The 24951-nt window shown below is 37.0% G+C and overlaps 1 protein-coding gene across 1 annotated transcript; it reads right to left on the reverse strand.

The window, feature by feature from the left end:
• Positions 1-224: 224 nt before the first annotated feature.
• LOC122664537 (serine/threonine-protein kinase BSK2) lies at positions 225-13064 on the reverse strand. Its single transcript, XM_043860387.1, has 10 exons — positions 12804-13064; positions 12496-12716; positions 12263-12398; positions 10045-10178; positions 8720-8825; positions 6103-6188; positions 2219-2407; positions 1976-2134; positions 1407-1520; positions 225-764 (listed from the first exon to the last, which is right to left on the reverse strand). Exons 1-10 carry the CDS (start codon positions 12880-12882, stop codon positions 513-515), a joined length of 1476 nt encoding a protein of 491 aa, XP_043716322.1. The 5' UTR covers positions 12883-13064; the 3' UTR covers positions 225-512.
• Positions 13065-24951: the final 11887 nt, after the last annotated feature.

Genomic DNA, 24951 nt, shown 5'->3' on the forward strand with positions numbered 1-24951 from the left:
CAGACATCTGAGACCTGTTCCAGTCGATCAACAAGATATATACTCAAAGAAATTGGCTTCCAAGCCCAGACGGGGTTCATCTGTGTAACACACTTGTTTTAATACTTAAACAGTTCTTAAGTTCCATCTGCAAATATACAAAACCTCCTCAAAATGTACTTGTCCCACGGCCAAGCTCCCAGGGCTAGAATCACTTCGTAAAGACAAGATATGTTGGTAGAATGAGAAGTCAAGCACAAGGATGCAATTAACTGATTATGTTAAAAGTAGTTATTTTTAACTTTCAGCAGGAATGCATATTGCTCTCTTTTTTTTTCTCTCTCAAATTTCATTGGCTAACAATGTGGTAGGTAAATTAATTCTTGATAGCAATTAAACCTCTCCTTGTCACTTCACTCTTCTATTCCAACATTCAGTGCAGGCAGCCACCGCCTCCACCACCACCAGCATCATAATGGCAACGGATAAAGACCGTTGAGAGATATTAAGACCTTAAATATGAGATCCGAAACTTAGCCACGCCAAGTGTTTTGCTTCTTTGCTTCAAATGTAGCTCCATCATTGAGCATGTCCTGAGCGTCTGTTTCCATTCCAAGCTTAGACAGGGCAAGGGCCTGCAAGTAGAAGGCAGTGGGCCACTCAGGCATGCACACCTGAGCCTGCATTGCATCTCGCAAGGCAAGCTCTGGTTGACCATTCATCAAGTAGGAGAGGGCCCGCCTTGCAAAGACGGTAGCCGAAGGAACAGACATCATAACCACCAACTGTGTTTTGTAACATAGCATTAAGTAAGCTCCAATAAGTAATGGAAATCTAGGGGCAAGACATGACTGCTACAAAAGATGCCAATTTCGTCTAGTAATATAAATGAATGAAAAATACTAAAACATATGCAGATAACCCTCCATGTGAAAAGGAGGAAAGAAGAGAGGTAATTCAGCGAGGACAAGAAAAAGGCTGCTGTATATGCCCTTTCAGACTGGCAACATAATGTCATTTGGTAGTCGTACCATTAAATATGGGAAGCTTTCAATAAGAGAGATGCATTTCAGTCACAGCTAAGCAGGAAATTAAAAGTTCTAATTATTAACTGATTGTTTACATTAATTTAAATCCAACCCCTCATGCCACTTGAAAGTACTCAATTCAAATCTGAAACCCTTGTGTCAGCCTTTCGGGTTAACTTACTATTTCTTCTTTGTTTTTCAGTACTAAATCACGAGTGACCCTAAATACATATGCTTATCTACTGACATCGTCAACAATCCCCACTCTTACCTCAAACATTTTAAGGTATAAAAGTGCTATGACTGTAAAATATGATGAAAGATGCCTTCCAAGTATTAGAAAAAAATTATTTATATATAGCATTGAGTCCACAACATGAAGTTAAAAAGAAAGGGTACCTTTGAGTAATAATCAATAGCACTCTTGAAATCCTTGTCCCTAAATGCAATATCCCCAAATTTCTTTGTATTCAGCATTTCTTGCACTTGTTGAGTCCATTCTTGAAATGATAGCTTCATATTAATAGCGCATTGTAACAAGAAAACACAGACGTGAGATTATTAACAGCTTGAATGCTCAAAAAGAAAAATAGGAAACGAATACGATGCTGAGCCGACTTGAATACGTATAGTACTACCATAAGAAGCAACAGTACAAGAGTTTATTGACACCACAGAATACATGACAACTCCATATGAAATACACTAATATTTGGCAGAAGAAAGTAGTCTAAGTAGAAATCACCCTTTTATCCCGACATTTCACCAGGAACTTTAAAAAAGAGAAATAAGAGAAGCTGTCAGGATAATCTCCCCCCCCCCCCCCACCAAACACAAAAAGAAAAGAAAAAGAATTTTATTTTGTTTTCCTTGTGAGAGATCTCTCTATTTATTAGGGCCATGAAGGCTAACTTAATTTCAAGGAAATTAGACTACATATTACAAACTTGAAAAGACATTACTCGTACCTCGTTTTCTGCACCTTCTTCATCTTTATAGCCTGTTTTAAGTAAGATGTCATGCACAGCAGTAAGATCCATTCTTGCACAGGCCTTTCCAAGTGGAGAAAGCATGGTTGGAAGCACCACTGTAGTTTTTGGCAGACCCATTAGAACATGTGATGCCACCTACATACCCCGGTATGAAAATATTATGGGGACACAAACAAATGCATAACAGTATTACAACAGCAAAAGAGATGCAAATTGTACCTCCTCTTGCTTTTGAAGAGGTGTTACCGCTGTAAGGAGAAACTTAGTATTTGGTCGGTCTCTAGCCTCAGACTGAAGACATTTTGAAGCAAGTTCAACCAACATGGTTGCATCTTCATTAGCATATTGCCCTTCCAAGGATGAATCCATCAGCAACAATAAATTTTTTCCCCTTATTAAGTCCAAGGCCTGCATGGTAATACTAAAAATTTAAAACCAGCCAAAACATGATGTATAATGACTGATTAGAAAAATACTCCCCAAATATGGAAGAATATATTATACTAAAAATTGTTAAGAATTCCATCGTACCATCAACAACTCCGTAAGAAGTACGATGTCCCAGCCTAGATTTTCATTTTTTGAGGGGTTGAACAATAAACAGCTAAACTAATTCCCTAACAGAAAATAGAATAAAGACACCTGCTTAAAGGGAGGAATGAACAATGAATAAGGTAATGCAAGTCACCAAGTCATTTGGAAATATATAGCTTGACAAATCAGGTTTGTAAAGCCAGCAAGTCCACATGACAATCAGAGTAAAAATGGCAATTCTGGACCAGAATTCCCAACCAATAAGGGCATTCTGGCATGGGTTCGCTAATCATAACTTGATTAATTGTAATCGCTACCGCAAAGTCAGAATGCACAAAGAAGTAGTTGACTGTTACCCTGCTTCCTCTCACAGAACAGAAACATGTTGAGAATGACCTAGTTTTTCCACCTCACATGGAGCATGTTACAACTGTTCAATTTCTTGTGGCAGCTTCCCACCCAAATGCTTGTTGTCTAGGAGCAGAGCTTTTTCTACACCACTTTATGGTGACAGAAAAAAGGGGCAGAGCAGGGGCTAGGGCCTAGGGGCTCTCATAATTTCATAATCCCTCCCTTGACAGTTTTTCTCCACCCCCATGGTAGTTCTATGGTGGGAAAGAGCGGTCCATGGCAGGCGGGGCACAGTGCCACAAATTCTGTACTTGTAGAAATGACACCCTCTCACATACATATCATATAAATACAACAACAACATCAGCCTTATCCCAACTAAATGGAGTTGGCTACATGGATCCTCGCCGTCCAATCAGCTCTATAAGAGAACATACTTGAAAGTTAAAACAAGACCTAAACTATGCATGTCTTTCCTCGCTTCTCCAAGGGTCATTTTAAGCCTGCCCCTAGCTCTTTTAGTACATTCAATCAGAACCAAGTCACTCCTTTGAACTGGGGCATCCCAAGGCCTTCATTGAACATGGCCATGCCATCTCAATCGACATTCTCTTAGCTTATCTTGAATCGTGACTACTCCAAAATCAGCTCTAATATGATCATTCCTTATTTTATCTATCCTAGTTTTGCCACACATCCTCATCTCCGCTACACTTAGCTTATGCACATGACATTTCTTAACTGCCCAGCATTTCGCACCATACATCATAGCCAGTCGTATGACTGTCTTATAAAATTTTCCTTTATGCTTTAATGGAATCCATCAATCACACAACACTCAGGATGAACCTCTCCACTTCATCCATCCTACTTTATTTCTCTGTGAAACATCATCCTCTATAACACCTTCTTTACTCATGATCGATCCCAAATACCTAAAGCAATCACTTTGCTGAATACTCCCTCTAATTCAATCTTCACCTCCTCAATTTCCATCCCGATGGTTACTAATTTACACAAAATATACTGTCTTTGTTCTACTTATCTTAAAACCTTTTGATTCCGAAGTTGATCTCCATAACTCAACTTGGTGTTAATTCCTGCTTATGTCTCATCCACCAAAACAATATCATCAGCAAAAAACATGCACCAATAAACCTTATCTTGGATGTCCCTGGTTAAATCATCCATGATTAGCGCAAACAAAAAAAGGGCTTAAAGTTGATCCTTGATGTGATCCAATTGTAATTGGAAACTCACTACTTTGACCCCCTACGATTCTTACACTAGTCACCACACCATCATACATATCTTTAATTATGTCCACATGCTTACATGAAACACTTCTCTTCCCTAGCACATGCTAGATTAAATCTCTAGGGACTCTGTCGTAAGCTTTTTCTAGGTCAATAAAGACCATATGTAGATCTTTCTTGCTCTCTCTCTATCTTTCCATGAGCCTCCCAAGGTAGATAGCTTCTGCTAAGGATCTTCTTGGCATAAAACCAAATTTGTTCTCCGAACAATAGTTTATTTTCTCAGGTGAGTTTCAATAACCCTCTCCCATAATTTCATAGTACGACTCATTAGTTTTATGGCTCTATAGTTATTGCAGCTCTAGATATCACCTTTGTTTTTGTAAATCGGGACCACAATGCTTGTCCTCCATTCACCTAAATTTTCTTAGTGCTCATAATCATGTTAAACAGCTTGGTTAACCAAGATAAGCCAAAGATTCCTAGGCTCTTCCACACTTCTATTGGGACCTCATCTGGACAAGGAGCCTTAGATATTTTCATCCTTCTTAGGGCTTCTTTTACTTCAAAACCCTAATTTTACGTATATATCTACGTCAGATGGTGTCTTAGTGCATAATGCCTTCTTTTGGTCCACTATAACTCAAAGTGTCTTCATTAAGTAGGCTGTATAAGTAACCTTTCCATCTCTTCTTGATGTCCTCATCCCTTTTTAGGACTTTGCCATCTTCATTTTTAATACATCTGACATGGTCAAAATCTCTACTCATCCTTTCCCTTATTCTAGCTATCTTATAGAGGTAGCTTTTCCACCTTCCTTTGTGCTCCGATTGTTGTAGAGATCTTCATATTTCTTCGCCCTTGCTTTCCCTACTATCTTCTTAGCTTCATTTTTGGTAGATTTATGAATTTTTTGATCCTCTACATCCCTTGTCCTTTGCCATGCCTTAAAACTAGCTTTCTTAGTCTTAATGATCGCTTGGACCTCATCATCCCACCACCAAGTCTCCCTAGGGGCTTGACATTTTTCCTTTCTATTCCCCTAGGACTTCTTTAGCAACCTTCTTAATACACAGACATCTCGTTCCACATACATATCATATACATACAAGATAAAATGGTTATAGTTAGCTTGTTATCTTAGAAACCTATTTATGTATTCATATGTATTGTGATTAATATGCTGACATCAAATCAGCAGTGAATCTAATCCATTTGACATGAGTCATGGTGAGTTCCTATTTGTAGAGGGACCTAGTAGCTACCTTGTATCATTTTGTTGCACTAACACTATTCATACATCTCAGGATCCCATTAAAACCAAAATATTTCAATTGAATTTTCAAATTACCATCGACACTTCTAGGGCCTGTTGTAAGCCAATACAGCTTCCTTCTTATTTCAGTTACCAAAATCAGAAGCAAAAACTCTCCCCAACAAATAACACTGTAGTTTCACAGTTTCTAAATAGTGATCCTTAACAAATTAGTTCAATAGTTGCTGCACATCTTAACAACAGAGACCATGCCTGGACAAGGTGATACACACAAAAAATGTAGTGTATCTCTGTACAAGCACTTAGAGGCATATCTATACATTCACATCTAATTTTGTCAGAATAAACTCTTAGTTTTAATAAGCTTTATAGTAGCAACTGAAAACATTTCCAGAGTTCCATAGATGAACTAAGGAAAAATGAAATTCATATGGAGTTGAATAGAATAGAACCTAATTATATGTAGTATAGTATGCAATCAGTTTTTTGCTTACATGCACAGTTTATTTGCCTCAACAACTGTTTGCCGAATTTCTTTAAAGTTAATGGCCTTGGTGTAAAATGTGGCAGCTCAGTTTGAAGACATTAATGCAAAAGGCAAGTAAATGCAACAAGAGTCTTGCAAATCTTCAGAAGCACCTAAGAAAATGAAGAACAAGTAGAATATAGAGCAAAGAGTAACATACATGGCTAGGAGGAATATGCTTGCCACTCAAAAGGTCCAACAGAACTGTCCCATAGCTGTATATTACACTCTCTGGGATAACCCTGCCTGCAGAATTGGGCATCCAAATCAAATTCAATGCAGAAAACTTGTTAACCATGATAAGCTACTGCTCAAGAAGTTACAATAGTAGAGCAAAAACCCAATGTATCCTAGAATAATGCAGAATGTAATTGCTAAAATACCCAGAAGCCCAACCATACAGATCTCAACCCTGAAGACAACATATCCTTATAAAGCCATCCCTATGAAGCCCAACCATACAGATCTCAAACCTGAAGACAACATATCCTTATAAAGCCGTCCCTATGAGGCCCAACCATACAGATCTCAAACCTGAAGACAACATATCCCTATAAAGTATACATTCAATACATCTTTTTCTCATCTCCATAGCTTGCCTATTTTTTCACATCACTTTACTGCTAGCAGAATAAATACTCCTCTCTTTCCAGCTTCGCCATGATAAAATTATAAAAGCTTGTTTTCCTGACATCTAATATTTATCACGCTTCTTACCATATATATATATATATCACGCCCATAAGATTTCCAGATAAAATTACCTTTCACCGCTTACATATATGGAATTCTGATTCCTACTGCTTAATATCAAGAGAATATACCAAATGCTGAAGCCAGTTAACTAATGCTTAAGGTTTGGACAACAAATCAGAAAAGTGGCTAGTTTACTGTAGAAAATTATTCACAGCATATGACCACTTCTGATGCAAATACTTAAATATATAACACAACAACTCAGTCTTATCCCAACTAAATGGGGTCCGCTACATGGATCCCTGCCCTCCAATCAGCTCTATTTGAGGTCATACTTGATACAAGGCCTAAGCTATGCATGTCTTTCCTCACTTCTCCTAAGGTCATTTTAGGTCTACCCCTGGCTCTTTTAGTTCTTTCAATCTGAATCAAATCAATCCTCTGTACTGGAACATCCAAAGGTCTCTGTTAAACATGATCATGCCACCTCAAACGACTTTCTTGTAGCTTATCATGCATCAGAGCTACTTCCAAATCAGCTCTAATATGATCATACCTTACTTTATCCTTCCTAGTTTTACCACTCATCCATCTCAACATCCTCATCTCCGGTACACTGAGTTTATCTATATGATGCTTCTTAACTACCCAACATTCCGCACCATACATCATAGCCAGTCGTATGACTTCCTATAAAATTTTCCTTTCAAGTTTTAAAGGAATACGCCGATCATACAACACTCCGAATGCACCTCTCCACTTCATCCATCCTATTTTAATTCTTTGTGAAACATCATCCACTATATCACCTTCTTTATGTATGATTGAGCCCAGATACCTAAAATAATCACTTTGCAGACTCTCCCTCTCATCAATTTTCACCACCTCATTATCCGTCCTAGTGTAACCAAAGTTACACACCATATACTCTGTCTACGTTCTACTTGTCTTAAAACCTTTTGATTCCAAGGTTGATCTAAATAACTCCAACTTGGCATTAATCCCTGCTTTTGTCTCATTCACCAAAATAATATCATCAACAAAAAACATACACCAAGGAACATCATCCTGAATGTCTCTGGTTAAATCATCCATGATAAGCGCAAACAAATAAGGGCTTAAATTTGATCCTTGATGTAACCCAATTGCAATTGGGAATTCACTACCTTGGCCCCCCACAGTTCTTACACTTGTCACCTCACCATCATACATATCATTAATTATGTCCACATATTTATTTGAACCACTTCTCTCTTAGATATATAATATCATATAAAATTTCTCAACAGTTACGTCTTACGACAAATTGACAACATTATATTTTGTATACAATGGCCTAGGATCATAAACACTTTATACTCGATACAATGACACGTCTGATTCCATACTTGTAGTATTGTGGCATTATATTACTTACGCCAAATTTTAGCAACAGATGCCTGTTCAAATCAACGGTGGGCAGTGTCAATTAAAAATTGTAGAGAATCAGGATGTCATCCCCATAGGTGTGACTGTTGTTTTCTATGAATTCCCCTTTCTATTCTCCAATTCATTGTATCTGTCATCAACACTTTATTTGCCAATTCCAAATCCTAGCTTGGAATCTTAACTCAAATCCCAACTCGACCTTAACACCTATACCCAATCTAGTTTGAACTGAACCTAATCTTATTCCCAATCACTTTCTTTGGGTTGGCCCAAATCAAATGTAACTGTACCCTAAACCATTCATTTAATCAATATAGAAGCTGTCTTACCAGAGCCCTAAAACCCAATTTCTAGGTCTTAGACTAGAGCTCCTCCATGCCAACCTAACATCGATAAAGTTCATATACCAAAATTCAAACTCATCTAAATGAAAACTACAATCAAATTGAAGTGAGACTACATTTGAAACTTTCTATGGTACGAAAATTATACCAGCACACTCAAACTAGTAACTGGGTCGAAGCAATCAAAAACTAATTGAATTACGATTTGAGATGAAATTATTGGAAACAGATGCAGTAAAAAGAACATCCTGTAATTACATTGAAGTTCATCAAGAATCCTTAATTGACAAATAAGAACACAGGAATTACCTGTTCTCAAGAACTCTGGTGGAGTATAAGCCAAGTTTGTGCTATAGCTTTTACCATCTCGGCTATTTTTCATAAGGCCAAAACTGGAAAGATGAGGATCACCATCCTAAACAAGTGCATCAAGGTCAGTTTAGTCTTAATATGCACACAGCAGAACTATGTAGGCAAAGCATTTTCTGCACGGTCAATACACAGACATATGTGAGGCCTAGACTCTAGAAGCAGGTTAAAAATAGACAGCAATGCAAAATGAGAGCAGCAAGGGCTGTGTTCATCTGATAATTAATGAGTTTTCAATAAACCTAAGATCAAGGCCCAGCATGATTTTGTTTAAATTTCAGCTGAATTTAACATGGGATGCCCCAAGTTGCACCACTATTCAGTCTTGTCCATAACACAAGGTGGGGGGGGGGGTTAGCAACAACTGCAGGAGGGGAACTTACCCAACCCAGCTTTGTCATCAATCAAAGCATTTGTAGAGAAGAGAACAAATCAACACAGGATAAAAAGAGTCACTTTTACAAAACTATGGAATTTCAGCCAAAATTCCTTGGAAGCAACATTAAATATCCAAAATTGACAGCTATTGTCAAATCAGATCTGTTCTTCCACTAACACCCCAACCCCCAGACTCCCGCAAGATATATAAAAAAGTTTGCCGACAGCCCAACAACAAAGTGTGGTCCTCTGTCACCCCAATAGATTTACAGAAATACCCTTAATATTCTTCATCTTGCAATCAAGGTCAAAATGGGATCTAATTAGTATATGCAATGAATTACAGTTTTATGTAGTGTATTCTTTCAAGTGTCAACCAACTTTATGGTTCCAAACATGGATATTAGTGTGTCACTATAGCTATTTAACTTCTTAAACCATTATAGACAGTGTCTTGCTTCTCTAACAGTTCCTTGGTGCATATTGGTGCTCAATCCAGCAATGCTTGAAGTTTAGTCTAAAGTACCATTATTAATATTACTTTTCCTTTAATTTTATCTATTTTTGCAGAATTCTTCATGGACCTCCATAAACTTCACAAGTACATCCACTCCCACTGGGACCAAAGTTCTTCCCAGAGTTGAAGTTCAGAACCTTGGCTATTTATATGCCACATGAAAAACATTTCACTTTGTAACAATCTATTTTTACTAAAAGAATTGGATAGAGAGAAAATTTACATATACATAGTGAAAACTGTAATGAGCAAGAAACAATGTCCAGCCAACCAGAAAGGCATAGTATCCTCCAATCCAGTACATTGAAGTAAAATGTATCAAATATACCAAAATACAGAATTTTTTTTCATAAAATTGACTATTTTTTACCTCATCAAATAGAACTCTGTAGGCATTCAAATCATGATATATCTTCCGGTTTTCCAAATTGCAATGGTCAAGTGCCTGTGCAATGTAGTAGGCAACTCTCAAACGCATTTCCCATGGCAATGGTTGCTTATCCCCTATAACAAAGTATCAAGACCCATTTGAACATGAGAATACAATAGCCAGAGGCAGGGTAAAGCAACACAAGAAGATAGAATTTAAACATGTCATTCAAATTGATTTCTCATTATAAATCAAAGTTCAGATGGCACCAGAACAGACGGTGAACAGAATATAAGCTACCAGAGCACTCATGCCGTCAGTGTTGACTCAACAATGACTGATTACTTCCTTTCTTTTTAAGGTGGGGGGGAGGGGGGGTTAACACATTTCTAGTTCTAAAATGCATAAAATAACTAAGATGAACGACCTGAGGAAATTTAAGTGGATGGGAACACACATTTAGGCATGCAAGATGAAGAGACAAGTAAAATTATTCTGCCACACAAGGAAATTTGTGTGTGTGTGTGCAAGACTATGTATTATATAAGCAAATATGTGATAGATAAGTGATCCTGGATTAAGTCTCATAATTGGCATTTACTATACACCATTGACTTAATATATTAAACAGATACATATTTAGGTCAAAATTACTTTTTATTTTGGGTATTTAAACATGAAAATGACAAATTTTGGGCTAAGCCCGGTCCATCCCGAGCCTAGCGGGCCACGCGTGATCTCAGGCCAGGCTGGACTTGGGCCTGGGTTTTCAAAAACTAAACCAAGCCCAGCCCAGCCCAGTCCAGTTGCACCCCTAATATCCTCTACTTGACTGGTGACAAATTGAATTGGGTCACAAAATGGGGTTAGCCCTCTTGCAAACAAATATATAACACCTATAAGGAGATGGAGGTATTTATACACAAAAACGCATTTATAAGATGAATTAAACATTCATTCCAAAATTCACAATTTGAATATTTTGAAGAGCTTTACTAATTCAATACGGCTATGTCTTGAAGGCAAGTAAAGAAAAAGAGGAGAAAGAAGACACAAACTCATCATTGATTTAATCAATACTTTTGTCTTATTATGTTTTTCTTTTCTTTTCTTGCCATCCAAACATAGTCTAAGAAATCTAATCCAAGAGCCAACCTCTCAGCATTTTTTAATAGACTACAATGAACCCATTATATATCTGGAAAGACATGATATGGAGCCATCACCATCTATCACATTACTGAAACAAAAGAACCTGAAATCATTATAGTCAACGTAAATAGATGAAGAAGGTTGGCAATACCATAAAACCATTCTCCAGCAATCATGAACGGGAGCAACAACACAGAGAGAGGGTTAAGCAGTCAAGTACCAGAAACAGAAGGCTTCTCAAATTTTGGCCAAGAAACTAGCATTAATCCCAACAAAATGAAAACCCTTTTCCACCTCATTCTTTTCTGTTAAAAATTCTAGGAAACCCAAAAAATACTTGGAACAAATCATAATAGCTATCACACTAAACTTGATACAAATGTTATAACCATGGTGACATGGTTTATTCAGTGCCAAGCTTTTTCCAACCTCACATAAATAATTAAATAGCATCACATTAAAACCAGTTAACCTTGGATTTAGTCTTAGTTAAAATTAAAAACTCAGAAAAATAGCAACATCAAGTTTCATTTCATGGAAACCAACCGACAATGCCAATGCTAGCACTTGAACCCATCATCTATCAAGAATATAGACACAGGTTTTTCCCAAACTGCAAAAACATAATCCAGTATGACTTGGCATTAATCCAGCCAAGCCACTCCAGTCTCCAGAAACGGAGTGACTGTAGACCCATCCAGAGTTCAGTCAAACCTCAAAAGTCAAAACACAGTCAATTATTACACTAAAACAAGCCCAAGAAAAAGAAATGTTGGTACCCACAGCGCACCAAGCAAAGAAAGAAAGTTCCATGCTTTTTGCTTTTGTTACGCAAAAAGGAGTTAACAAATTCCACAACCAAGGAAAAGAAGAGAAAAAGAAAGGCGACTTTCACCTGAAGTTTTTTTAACTTATACCTAATTACCTACCCCCACCCCCCACCCCCTCTCTTTCTCTAAAAAGGAAAAAAAGGATGGAGGAAAGAAAACAAAAACTCCAACAGGGAGCGGATACCCAAAATGAATCATTTGATACACAGACAGTAAAACAAAGTAAAAAAGCTTACAATGAAACAGATGCTTAGACAAAGTATCATTGGGCATGTATTCAGCTACCAAGAGACGTTCGTCTCCCTCAGCACAGCACCCGATCAGGTTCACCATTCTCTTATGTCGAACCTTCCCAAGTCCTGCTGCTTCCGCCTACGAAACGATCAGATTAGAATAACTAATTTAACATCGAAAACACAACCGGGAATGAAACAGAGAGGTAAAACGAAAGGAAATAGAGGCAACTTACCACGAACTGCTGCGCATCGGGCCAAGAAACTTTAGAGAAGCGTTTAACAGCGACTAAGCTATTGTTCTCAAGCTTGCCTTTGTAAACAACATTGGGAGCTTTCTCTCCACTCTCCGACACGATAAAATCGCTGCTGAAACCATTCGTTGCCTTCCGAAGCTCGGCCAAGCCATACTCCTTAAATGCCGGAACTTGATCTTGGTCCAACTGATCTCCATTAGCTTCAAACAAAAATCAACCACAAAACTCTAATCAGAACAAATGAATCTTAACAATGAAACGAACTAACGAAAAACAAAAGGAAAAACCTAGATCTGGCTTCTCAGCTTGTAAAGACTCTTCATCTGGAGATTGAACATTAGTGGTCTTGGACTGAAAGCAGCCCATGTTTAGCTACATAGAAACTAAAAAAACACTCTGAAACCCTAAACTTCCATTCACACTTATCGATTCACAAACTCTCTGTAACAAAAACGAAACTAAGATCCGATTCACTTAAGCTTGAACTTCTCTACTTAGCTTCCTCTACTAACAGCAGCTCAGCTCAGGCAAGCAATGAAAGCAAAGAGTAGAGAGAGAGAGAGTGAGAGAGAGTGAGAGCGTGTGCGTGTGAAAAGAAAAGGCGAGATTGAGAGAAACAGAGATGGCGAAAAGGTAAGTGAAGTGAGAGTAAAAAGTTTAAAGAGACAAAGTGGGACAGAGGAAGAAAGAAGTACCAGAGAAGTCACATGATAACACGATGATGAGAGAGAGGAGAAGCGCACGTGATCGACGAGAACGGAGGAGATCAGGAGAAGCTTTCAGGTTATTTTTAGTATAGATTTTAATTTATTTTTTTTTCACAGAATTCGAAAAGTGAGAGAAATGGTTTCTTACTTCTTTTTTGTTTTTTGTTTTCTTGGCTTCCAATCTCTGCAACACGCCATGCAGCTGCTGCAGCTTTTACTGTAATGTTTGCATTTGGGGAAAAAAAATAATAAATGTTGATAATTAGTGAAATTAATTGATTGTTCTGATACGTGACGGACATGCATAGTTGGGCCCCGCGATGCACTGAATCCTTACTGTTTGATCATTGATCTCCTTTCATTGTCCGGACTCCGGACTCTCGGGTACCGATAATGATATGCAAGTTGCAACGATGGATGGAAAGTGATGGGTAGGAGTTCACCAGCAGTTGGATTTACTGTATTTGATTCGAATCTGATGGCTGAGAATTCCCTTTTGTTGTAGAGGTAGGTTTCATCAATTTAGTCTAGCTTCTTCTGTACTAATAGTGAAGTGTAGGTCCAAAGGGTTCATGATAGGTGATCTAGGATGTCCGGGGCCCGGGCTTAAAAAATGTGAATAGGAGGCCCGGATCTTTATTCCCTGCGGTTCCTTATCTGGTACAGTTTCTGCAATTCCTCTCATAAGAGGTGGAAATGATCACCTTACCCTTTGATCGAACACACTCTCTGGATGGGGTCCACCACCTCTTATTAGAGGCACTAGGGAACTGTACCGGACAAAGAATTGCAGGAGATAATTTTCCCTCATGGCCCTCTACAAGCATGTTAAATTTGAAATCAATGAAATTTTACCACAACTGCAAAAACTATGGAATTACAAAAGGGTGCATGAGACTACCGAATGAGTGTGTGGACATATGCGAGAGGGTCTGCTTGCATATGTGAGAATATATTAAATATGCTTGCATATGAAAGGATATAGTGAATTTGGGGAAAATAACGTTGCCTGATCGTGTGCTGCTTACGTCCAGACACAACCCCCTAAAATGACCACTCCACCTTCTACAGAATGAAAAAGCCCCAGGTTGATGCCACAGTGCATCTTCTCATTGGCCTTTGCACTGGTGCAGGGGCTAGCGATCGGGCAACATTCTTCTTCCCATTGAGTTTTTATATGAAATTTAACACATGACCTAGACTATATTTGGAAAACCAAGTTTGAGTCGAGTAAAAAAAAAACATGGAACTTTGTTAGGAGTCCTGAAGACTCGAGAAGGTTTAAGAAATTATCAGACCAGGTTCGAGTTCGAGCTTTTATTAACTTGGTGTTTTTGTCCGAGTCATGTGCAACTCACCATAGTCTCATTCCTTCCTCACTAAGAGAGGGGAAAGATGGAAGATATTAAAGAATTAGAAGAAAAAATAACATGAATCACCACCATGTTTGACTGGCTCCACTCACCAGATTTTGAAAAGGACAAGTCAAGTGAAAAAAAAAAAAATTCCTACTATATTATCACCCTTTCACATAATAAGAAAAACAGGAGTGTTCTCTCCGTGGGACGTAGGGGCCACGTCGCACATGGCAACCAATGAGAACTCACGCACTGACACATTGGGGGGTGGAATTTTTACCATTCATGGGGGATGCGTCGATCATTTCTACCACCCATGTGTCTAGGTGTGCCCCTGCGTCCCATGCAAAGAACATTTCTCCATAAGAAAAATCACAAAATTTATTGATAAAGAAATTAACATTGAGGGTGCAGGAACTCTTTCCCAACATATGAAATCAATGGCTTAAGTTTACTCTTTTCTAGACAAGCATATCTAGGGGTAAATATTTATGAATGATTCCTTTTCCATTCTTGAAGAGTTGATATGATCAATCCTACCATATATTGGGTAGCTATAGAACATCCTTCTTTTTTCTTTTGTTGGGTAGCGTGGTAAGGGGGGGGGGAGATCCTAGACTTAGATGAGGGACATGAGGTTTCACACTCGAAACCTCCTAGAGGCTAGCTAGGCTCTACTGCATTAGCCTCAAGCCAACTGTGCTAGTAGTTATCCTATATATAACACCTTTTCATTGCTCATTTTATGCCTTACCCCACAAGCATCCATTGAAAAGGTTTTAGAACTCGAAACTGGTTGGTTACAAGATCTATTGTCTCCCTTGATTTCAAGTCGATTTGTCTCTAGATCGATCAAAACTGGTTGGATTTAGTGAGATTAATCGACCACACTTGCCATGATTATATGGAACTCAAAATCCGTAGAATCAAGTTTAATCAAAATCAACCCCAATTGATTCAAAATCGACTAGATATAAAAGTGGTATACATCATTAAGAAAAGATGAAAGAGAAGTAGAGCTCAACTCTTGCTTCATAGCCATTATTATAAGGGGAAAATATAGGGACACCCCCTCAACTATGGCTTGTTTTCATGTACACCTTCTCATCTTTAAAATCTTTCAAACACATCCCTTCATGTATTGAAAGTAAGTAAATTAGTCCATCAAACTAACGACCGTTAGTTTTAAACGTTAATACTCACCCAACCATTTTTTTAGGACCAAATTGCCTAAATTAAAAATTTGACGATGAAAATACCCTTTAGGGGTAAATACTAAATACAAATCATGCTTTTTTTCCCCTAGTCTGCCATAGGGTTGGGCACATCTCTCATGTACCACCTCCACCTCCCATTTCTACTATCTTCCTCACCCCATCACTCCCCTCAAGAGAAAGAGAGAGAGCTAACTTGAAGAGTAGCAGCGGCACCTGAAGATGCAAGGTAGACGACGATGGGGGTTGAGGAGATAGCAACGGTGAGGAGGTTTCATGAGAGAATTGGGAAATAGGATTGGAAGGGTGTGAGGATTTAGGGTAGTTTAGTCTTTTTGATTTTTAATGTATTAAAGTATAGAGGATGTTTTCTTCTTCAAACTTTTAATTTGGGCAATTTGGTCCTTAAAAAAATGGTTGGATGAGTATTAATGTTTAAAATTAACGGGAGTTAGTTTGATGGACTAATTTAGTTACTTTCAAGTTTCAATAGATGAGGGGGTGTGTTTGAAAAGTTTTAAAGATGAGTGGGTGCACATGAAAACAGGCCATAGTTGAGGGGGTGTCCTTATATTTTCCCCTTATTATAATGATGACAAAATTAATGGTCATTTAATAATGAATATATTGAAATGATAATGAAAGATAGTGTTAGAAAGGAAAAGGTTAAGATAATTTAATCGGGTGGAATTAATAACTAATTAAGCAATAAGACAAAGTGCATGGAATATGGGAAACGAAAGGGAGATTTGCTTGAAGGCTTTTTAAGAAAGAAATTAGGTCAAATGAAACAATGGGAGATCTGTTTGGCTGGTTCTTTTTAGGTTATTTTTTTAACTCTTTTGTGCCATTGTAAATGATATGTGATTGATTTGGGCTATTTTAAGTTTGTGTGAATTCATCTTTTGTGGAAGTAAAAGGGTTGGGTCTATGTTCTTTATTTCTTTGTTAATGGTTACCTAATGGGGGACCCATTTTCATTGATTTGGGTGTTGTGTGTTTAGTGGTGGTAATGGGAAAATATTGTCTGGTCGGCCCATTTTTGGAGTGAAGATTGGGATTAGACATTACATGGTTTGGCTGAGGTGGTCCAGTAGGAAACCAAATCCTCCATTGGTTGCACATGTATTATTATTATTTTTTATGTTTATTACACTTCAAAAGCATAGATTATGGGTTTTTTTTTTTTTTTTTTTTGTATGTCAAAATTTTGGTTGTGTTTGGTATGCATTTTTTCGAATATCTAGAATGCAATCTGAAACCCAATTCTTCTCTATTTTCTTGATTCAAAATACGTTCTATGTCGATAATCTATTCCAATAATACATACCTAACACAGCCTAAATCAACACTACTCATAAGAAGAATCATATAAAAAAAGATTCAGTATTTAATTTTTGGGAAGTAGTTTTCTATCCAGGAGTGTGACACCAGTACTCCCATGTATCTATCTCTCTCATCCTCAAAGTAAGGGGGCATCGGTGTCTTTTCAAATGGGAAAAAATAAGATAAAGTTATAGGAGTGCTGGCATAGGCCACATTCCCCAACATAACTTTCTCCCTTAATTTTCACTTCCACTAAACTCCACAAGCATCTCACTCACTCACTCACTCACTCACTCACTCACTAAAGCACTTATGTTGTTAAATTTTGAAAAGGACAAATGTATTCTTAAAGATCATTATTGAAGTGTCTTGACCGTAAAAGTCTAGCTTTAAATGCTAAGAATTTTCACATCCACTACACTCCACAATCATCCACAATTTTTTTTTTAGTTTTTTATTCGGACCATATAAATGCTAAGAATATTTAAAAAATTAGTTTAGAAGTATTTTTATGTGGGAGGTGTTTTTTTAATTTTTTTGCTAAATACCTACTCCACAGAAGGGGGTGGCGAGGTAACAACTCGAAGGTTCAAATTAGAGACCTCCTGGTGAGTGTGGGCTTGGTGCACTCCAGCTTCACCAACTGTGCTAGGCAATTATTGGAAGGGGTCGGTTTTATATCAACAACAAAAATCTATCTCTTAAGTCCTTATAACAATTGATTTAAAATTTATAAAAGTACAAAATTACCCTTTTGAAATTACAATCAAAATGCTATAAATCTCTTTACAAGACGAGGTTTCGTGCCTTTTTAAAATTGCTCAAACTTTGTAACCTATAAATGCCTATAGTGCATAAAATATCTCATTTTAAAGGTATATTGAACTTATGGTTTGGCAAACAATTGCTTGGTCAATTGGTTGATGGCTTACCGATTGGAGTGCATACCTCCAGTGCATGAAAACTGAACACTTCTGCTTTGAAACAATATTCCATTGTTTTGGAATGTTTTCGCTGCACTTACATTTGTCTTTTTTTGGTAACAATGCACTTACACTAATAACCACTGAGTTAGGACAATATTTCCATAAATTTTTTTTATTTTTTTTTTCAATGATGCTTTAATGCCCCATAGATTTCCAACCATGATTTTAAAACTTAGATCAGAATCGATGGATTGAAACAGATTATGATTAATCTCAATTTTACGTGTATTGAGTTCGATCGAATCATGCATAGTCTAGCCAATTTCAGGACAATTTGAATTAGAATCTGATTGAAATTGTTGGAGACCAATGTTATAGCTGATTCCAAAATTTTAAACCTTGTTTTCAACCCTTAAAGAAAATTGAGGTGCTGGTTGAACCTTTGGAGAGGCATAATATCTTCTTCATACCACTTCTATAACTAATACTTGTCTTGACACTTTAATGTAAATTAAACAATGGGTTTTCTTCATAAAGTTCTTTCCATAAAGGGATTTTTTAAAATATTTTTTCATGGGTGAAAGGGGATGAAGAACTAGATTCATTCAATCCACAAAAGCATTACATCACACAATCCTTGATAATTATAATAAGTTATAATCTATTTAATGAGAATGAGATCCTCTCCACTGCTTTTCCATCTCTTTGTTGACCTAGTGCAATACAACAATAAATATGATGGAATTTTGTATTGGACATAAATTATGCTTTCACTTATACACCCTCATATTGGTATTGTAAGCATTATGAAGGTTCCACCATAGAAGATAGTAGGAATATATATAGTGAGTTATATTCCATAGACCAACATATTGGAATCTATATAGCATTTTTTTTTGGTAAACAAATCTCTATGACATTTGACCTTCATTATATTCACAATATTTTGATTGTGGCATTTGGAATTGATGTTCTTGAAACAACCAAATGGAATCGATCATCGAAGAATATGTTTAGCATGTTTCACTAAACAAATCCCATCCTCTAATTGTTGTGTGTGTAAAAAAGAACGTGAAATTGATTGGCATTTGTTCTTGTCATGTGATGTCTCAAAAAGAATTTTGACAATTGGTCACCTTGGATTGATATTTGAGTTAATTAAATATATTATCATTAGTCCATCTCTGTCCTAATCAGAAAAAACATTGAATTATCTCTATCATGGCCATAACTTTCTATTTCTTACGGTTTAATCATACGTTTGTTGTGTTTAAAAGTCTAAAATCAACCTTGAAATGTTGTTAAGGGTCATTTATAAGTGGACTTATGACCTTAATCTACTGACCTCCTCCTCTACCTCACTGTCGACTTGTCCTTGTGATGTAGTCTTAGCCTAAGATGACTACCAATGGTTGTCCAGTGGGAATGTCAATATTGTTATCTATGATGATAGCTTTAAATCTACTGGAGGTGCAGTTGGTTAAGCAGCCATGTTGTAATGTCAATCAAAGTTTTGGGGGGGGGGTGTTGTTGTTTTGCAGGGAACTCTCAAGAATCAGAGCTTCGGGGACTATACTAAGGGAGCATAGGAGCAAGGTGGGGGCATGTAGAAGTCTGGACGGATTGTCAAGAAGCTGTAGATTAGCTTATGTAGGGTACAAGTAAGGGATGGCCTTGGGAGAATTTCTCATTACTCTATGACATTTTTATGTTAATGAAAAACTTTAGTTTTGTGTGGATTGTTAAAAAAGATATGTAGATGATAGTATATGTTAACTACAAATGAGCTTCAAAGGCAAGAGTGGAATAGTTATTTGTTCGAATTTTTATCCTCTCAAGTAAGGTGCACTACCTAGTACTCCACATAAATCCATTCGACACTGGACAAAAGTGAATTTTGGTGGATTTTAAAGGTAAATAGGTATACTGCCACCGTCGGATGCACTTTAAGGTGCATCGGGCAGTGCACTGCACTTGAGAGAGGATAAAGATTCTTATTTGTCTCTCTTATGAATGATGTTTAATTAGAATTATTTATTTATTAAGTTAGTTTTATTTTCCACATGTCCTGCACAATAGCTCATTAAAGAATGCCATTTTTCTTTAATGGAATCAGCTATATTTTGATTATTAGGTTTGTGATTAGTAACATCAAATGGCAATTAAATGAGTTTGCATGGCCCATTGACAATCACAAGAGCTATGGGTGGTTGGCCCGGCCTTCAACTTTCTTTTACAACGAAATGGGCCTAAGAAGAGGCTTGGAAATGGATAGTTTGCCTCTCTCAAAGCTCATCTAAGCTTATGTCCTGAAAGCATTCTGTGTTGCCCTTAAATCTATGTTAGCAAGTTTGAAAGTATAGAAATTCCAATATATTCTATTATGGGTAAAGCTAGGTCACCAAAGGACAACTGCTCAGTGCAGATGGTGAAGTTGTGGTGTACTAAACTCATGCTCGTTAGGAGATCTCGAGTTTGATCCTCCTAGCCCTTACCTTTCCTCTCACTTTTCTAGAGTAGGTAGTGGTCCAAAAATAAAAAATAAATTACCACCATTCTATGTGGTACACAAGAAAAAAAAACCCTTTTCATATGAGACAAAATATCGTAATGAGATTAATTTTTTTTATTACACAAAATACTCGTTATTGTACTTAAGTTCGAATCAACAGCTTTACCTAAAGGCTAGAACTATCTTACGTAAATGAATAAACCAATCATGATTACACCAAGCAAGACCGTTCTATTATTTCACCAAGACATCATTATGATTTTATTTTTTTTCAATAGTTGAAAGCACTTCTTAACCACTTCACTTGTTGGTTTCATGCTGAAATTTGACCAATGAATGGTTATAAGATGATATATACTATGGACCTTACTGTCAACCACAGGGCATTGGAATGTGACCTCATGGTGATACAAAAATCTTTAATTAATGATGGTGATTTGTAGGAGACATAAAATAAAACCATTTAGTGGCCCTCATGCATATCAAATCTTATTTCCATTGGCACTCAAGTTTTAGGATTCGGTTCCTCTCCTTTGAGCACCCCATCCGGTGAGTGCCCACGGAGGCATGTAAAAGCGGGGTTGGTTGCAGCGCATCAGGATGTGTGCCTGATCTCATGTTGCCTCACTTGGTACCCACTGGACGGGGTGCTCGCAGAGAGGAGCCCGATCCCATGTTTTAAGGGTATGCCAACATCACATGGTGTTGTCACTTCACTCTTAAATTCACCATGTTATTGTATCAAACATTGGAAACAAGTGAAATTACATCTTGGGAGAAAGAACTCTACTTGGTCTTGTAGGGGGTGTGTTTTTCACACAAGCATCCTTCTAACCATTGGATTAGGACAATTCATTTAAGACCTTTGATTTAATTAAGGAAATAAAAAAAACTAATTCAATTAAAACATTAATCAATTTGAGAATGAAAAATACTTTTATAGGTAACTGATATTAAGGAGTACAAATAAAACTGATTTCATTAAGGGAAGAAGAGAGAGAGGGAGAGAGAAAGAAGGGTAGTAACAGATAAGGTAGTAGACACACACTCCACAGCTCCTTTTTTTTTTTTTTTTTGAGAGAGAGAGATCGTTTAAGATTTAATTAAGGAAATTTTTAAGGAAAAAAAATCAAAAAATAATTGTCTACCTTAATTAAAGAGCAAGAATCATGGAAATTGTTTGAGTCATTTTGAAAAAACAAATAAGAACCATGGAGTGTGTGTCTACTACCTTATCTATTATTACCTTTCTTTCTCTCTCTCTCTCTCTCTTCTTCCCTTAATTAAATCAGTTTTATTTGTAAACCTTAATATTGGTTATCTATAAAAGTTTTTTTTTATTTCCAAAATGATTAATGTTTTAATTGAATTAGTTTTTTTTTATTCTCTTAATTAAATCAAAGGTCTTAAATGAGTTGTCCTAATCCAACGGTTAGAAGGATGCTTGCATGGAAAACACACCCCCTACAAGATCAAGTAGAGTTCTTTCTCCCTTAAATCCTATAGCAAGTTGATTTAATTGCTGAAAATGATATCTTATTTATTCAACCATTTGAATAATAGGGTTTTTTTTTTTCTTCTTCGGGTAATAATAATAAGAGGGCTTTCATGGCAAAGTTTTATGGACTAGATTTAATACCTTTCCTCATGTTATATCTATTGTATTCTCTAATTATTTTGTGTCCCCATTAATGCTTCATTTGGTTTTAGGTAAAGTTTCATGTATTTGAATACATATGTTTAATTCATTTGTTATTTTGAACCATGGGTTTCAATATTTGCGTCTTGTGAGAACATGCTATATTTCTCAAAAGAAAACATCATTTTCTTATAAAACAGAGTCGCAACCTAGATTAGGATTTACAACCTATTAATATGATTTTAAATATAACTCAAATGGGGATTGGTCTAACCACGAAAGTTGGATTGATATCAGATTACGGTCTAGGAAAGGTTTAACGCACTCATGTCCGCCCGATAAAATCAATCTTCCTATTTGATCGATGTAAGATGATAGATACTATTACATGAAGTGAACCCTACGGTATATATTGATTATATTACATGGCCAATTAGGCCCAGCCCAACAAGGACCAAAGTCCATCCTTCGCCTGGCAAAAAATGGCCTAGTTGGGCTAGTATTGGGCTTACTGGCCCAAAATTCCTCACAACCCGTGCTCACCTAGCATGTTATGGTGGATTACAGACCAAATACTGATTTTGGTCTACATTTCTTCTTTCCACCTCCAACCCATCAAAGGCTTCCTATCTCTCTACTCCTTGGTGCTTGGTAGACTTGGGTGGACTTGTGTCGGTTAGGCTTGGACCTTAATGCTCAGGTTGAGAGCTCAGAACCCTCAGGGTCCTATTCACATGTAGAACTTAGTCTAAATAAAGTTTCTAAAATGGCATATTTGGAATTTGGAAATCCAAAACTATGGGTAAGTGTAAAGTAATGGTGCATTACCATAGTCGTAGGTTTGAGTCACTCAACAAATGCTAAGGGGGAATTGTTGGGCTTAGAAGGTCAGCGTCTCCTTGCGACTCTGTGATTAATTGTCTGCCCTGCATAAGGAAATAAAATCGTGTCTTCTCTACCATCAATTGGTTTTAGATTAGCGGTAAGTGCTTGATTCGAAAGAACAACAATTTACTTCCACCCAAAATAAAAATTTACTTTTATTAATGTTTGCAAATAGAGAAGCAGTTTTCTGTCCAGAAGTGTGGCCTACGCCAGCACTCCCTCCCATGTGTCTATCTCTGCTCTCCTCCTCAAAACAAGAGGTAGAAGTGTCTTTTCATATGGGGAGGAGAGAGATAGACTCATGGGACTCATGAGAATGTTGGCATAGACCACACTCTTGGACAAAGTTATTTTTCCCTTGCACATATTAGATGGATTGTGATTTGGGAGGACTCAGGTCTGCTACTCAATAAGAGACCTACTCCTTGTCACCATGGAGTCCACTGTGTTGGATGTGGGATCAACACCATAAATTACACTGTTTAATCTTACTAGTATTATTAACTAGTGGTGTATACTAGCATCCATTGCAGAATAATTTTGCCAAGTTGTTGAAAAGTAGATAAAACATGAAGAACTAATACACACATAATATATGAGAATATGGAAAAACAAAAAATTATATATACATTGGGGAGGCTGAACTCGAACATAATTTTGCCAAGTTACCTATGTACCATTATTAGGGATCAGGTCAAACGTAGCTCAGGTAGACATCTACAATATTGAATGTAATATGTATGTCTAGGGAATTTTTTTTGGGGAAAAAGACGGGAAGTATAATAGCATATTTGACAATATTTTCGAAAAAGTCCGACAATGCAGTGACATACTAGGGGATTTGAAATGTATGTGTGTGTGTTATATTATTCTAACATTATGATCATGTGGATAATTTGTATTTGATTATTCTAATATTATGATGATATGCATAATTTAAAAACCTTAAAAGAACCCTTAATTAGGATAAAACCCTAATTATATATATATTTAATTAAATAATTGAATTAAATGAGGAGGAGAAAAAATATGTTTTTGGCAAAAAAGGCCTTGCAAAAAATATGTTTTCTCTTTGGATTTTCTCTCTTTGAATTATAGACTGTTTTGAAATGTATTTTTCAAATGGGGATAGAACCCTATTTACAGGAAAAAAAATTTGCTACTACCCAAGTTGTAGGAACTTTTTGCTACGGGCTGTATTTCAGTTCCAACATGTTTTCTTCCCTATGAGAGTTCTCTTGTGGAATAGTAGGGGTGCTGGCCGGCCAGCTAGTTTATCTCATGCTCACCATTTGATCCGATTATATTAGCCCCACGTTATGAAAATTTGGGATAATTGTACATATGTTGATTCACTTGCTTTTCATGTCTTTCTTGGTCATGTAGCTCCTACACCTAAACTCAAGAGCGCGTGAAGTTACCGTTTCATCCTCTAGAACCCATCTATGTTGTTGTCCGTGTGCATGCTCTCATTGGCCCCGCATGGTGCAGGGGCTACACACCAAGATAGAAAAATATTGAATGAATAATTTGATAATTCGAAACCATTTTTAAGTAATATGATAATTGTTTTTCTTGGAAGAATTGTGATGGGCCAATGGGCTCATCCGTATAGGAGTCATGAGTTGTACAAATTCTTAAAGTTGGGTCAATTTAGAGAGATGAAATTCTAGGTCCAACCCAGCCCATACAGTGTGGTGAACTTGGCCTAACACATAATCTGGCAATGTCTTGCAAATTGCGTACGTTTTTGTTCTCTTTCAATTTACATTACATGTGACAAAAACCCACCATCTAAGCTGGTCAGCAACAATAAGATGCCCAACCAAGGAATCTCTCTCTCTTTCTCTCTGCTGGGAATGCTCCCA

The sequence above is a fragment of the Telopea speciosissima genome, chromosome 6 (assembly GCF_018873765.1).
Source record: "Telopea speciosissima isolate NSW1024214 ecotype Mountain lineage chromosome 6, Tspe_v1, whole genome shotgun sequence".
Lineage (NCBI taxonomy): Eukaryota > Viridiplantae > Streptophyta > Magnoliopsida > Proteales > Proteaceae > Telopea > Telopea speciosissima.

Excerpts from the sequence above, each read along its gene's own strand:
- LOC122664537 (XM_043860387.1), bottom strand. The coding sequence starts at position 12,882 with ATGGGCTGCTTTCAGTCCAAGACCACTAATGTTCAATCTCCAGATGAA. Across the intron at positions 2,408-6,102 it reads AGCATATTCCTCCTAGCCAT|GCCTTGGACTTAATAAGGGG; the intron begins GTATGTTACTCT and ends ATTACCATGCAG. Across the intron at positions 1,521-1,975 it reads AAGAAGGTGCAGAAAACGAG|CTATCATTTCAAGAATGGAC; the intron begins GTACGAGTAATG and ends ATTAATATGAAG.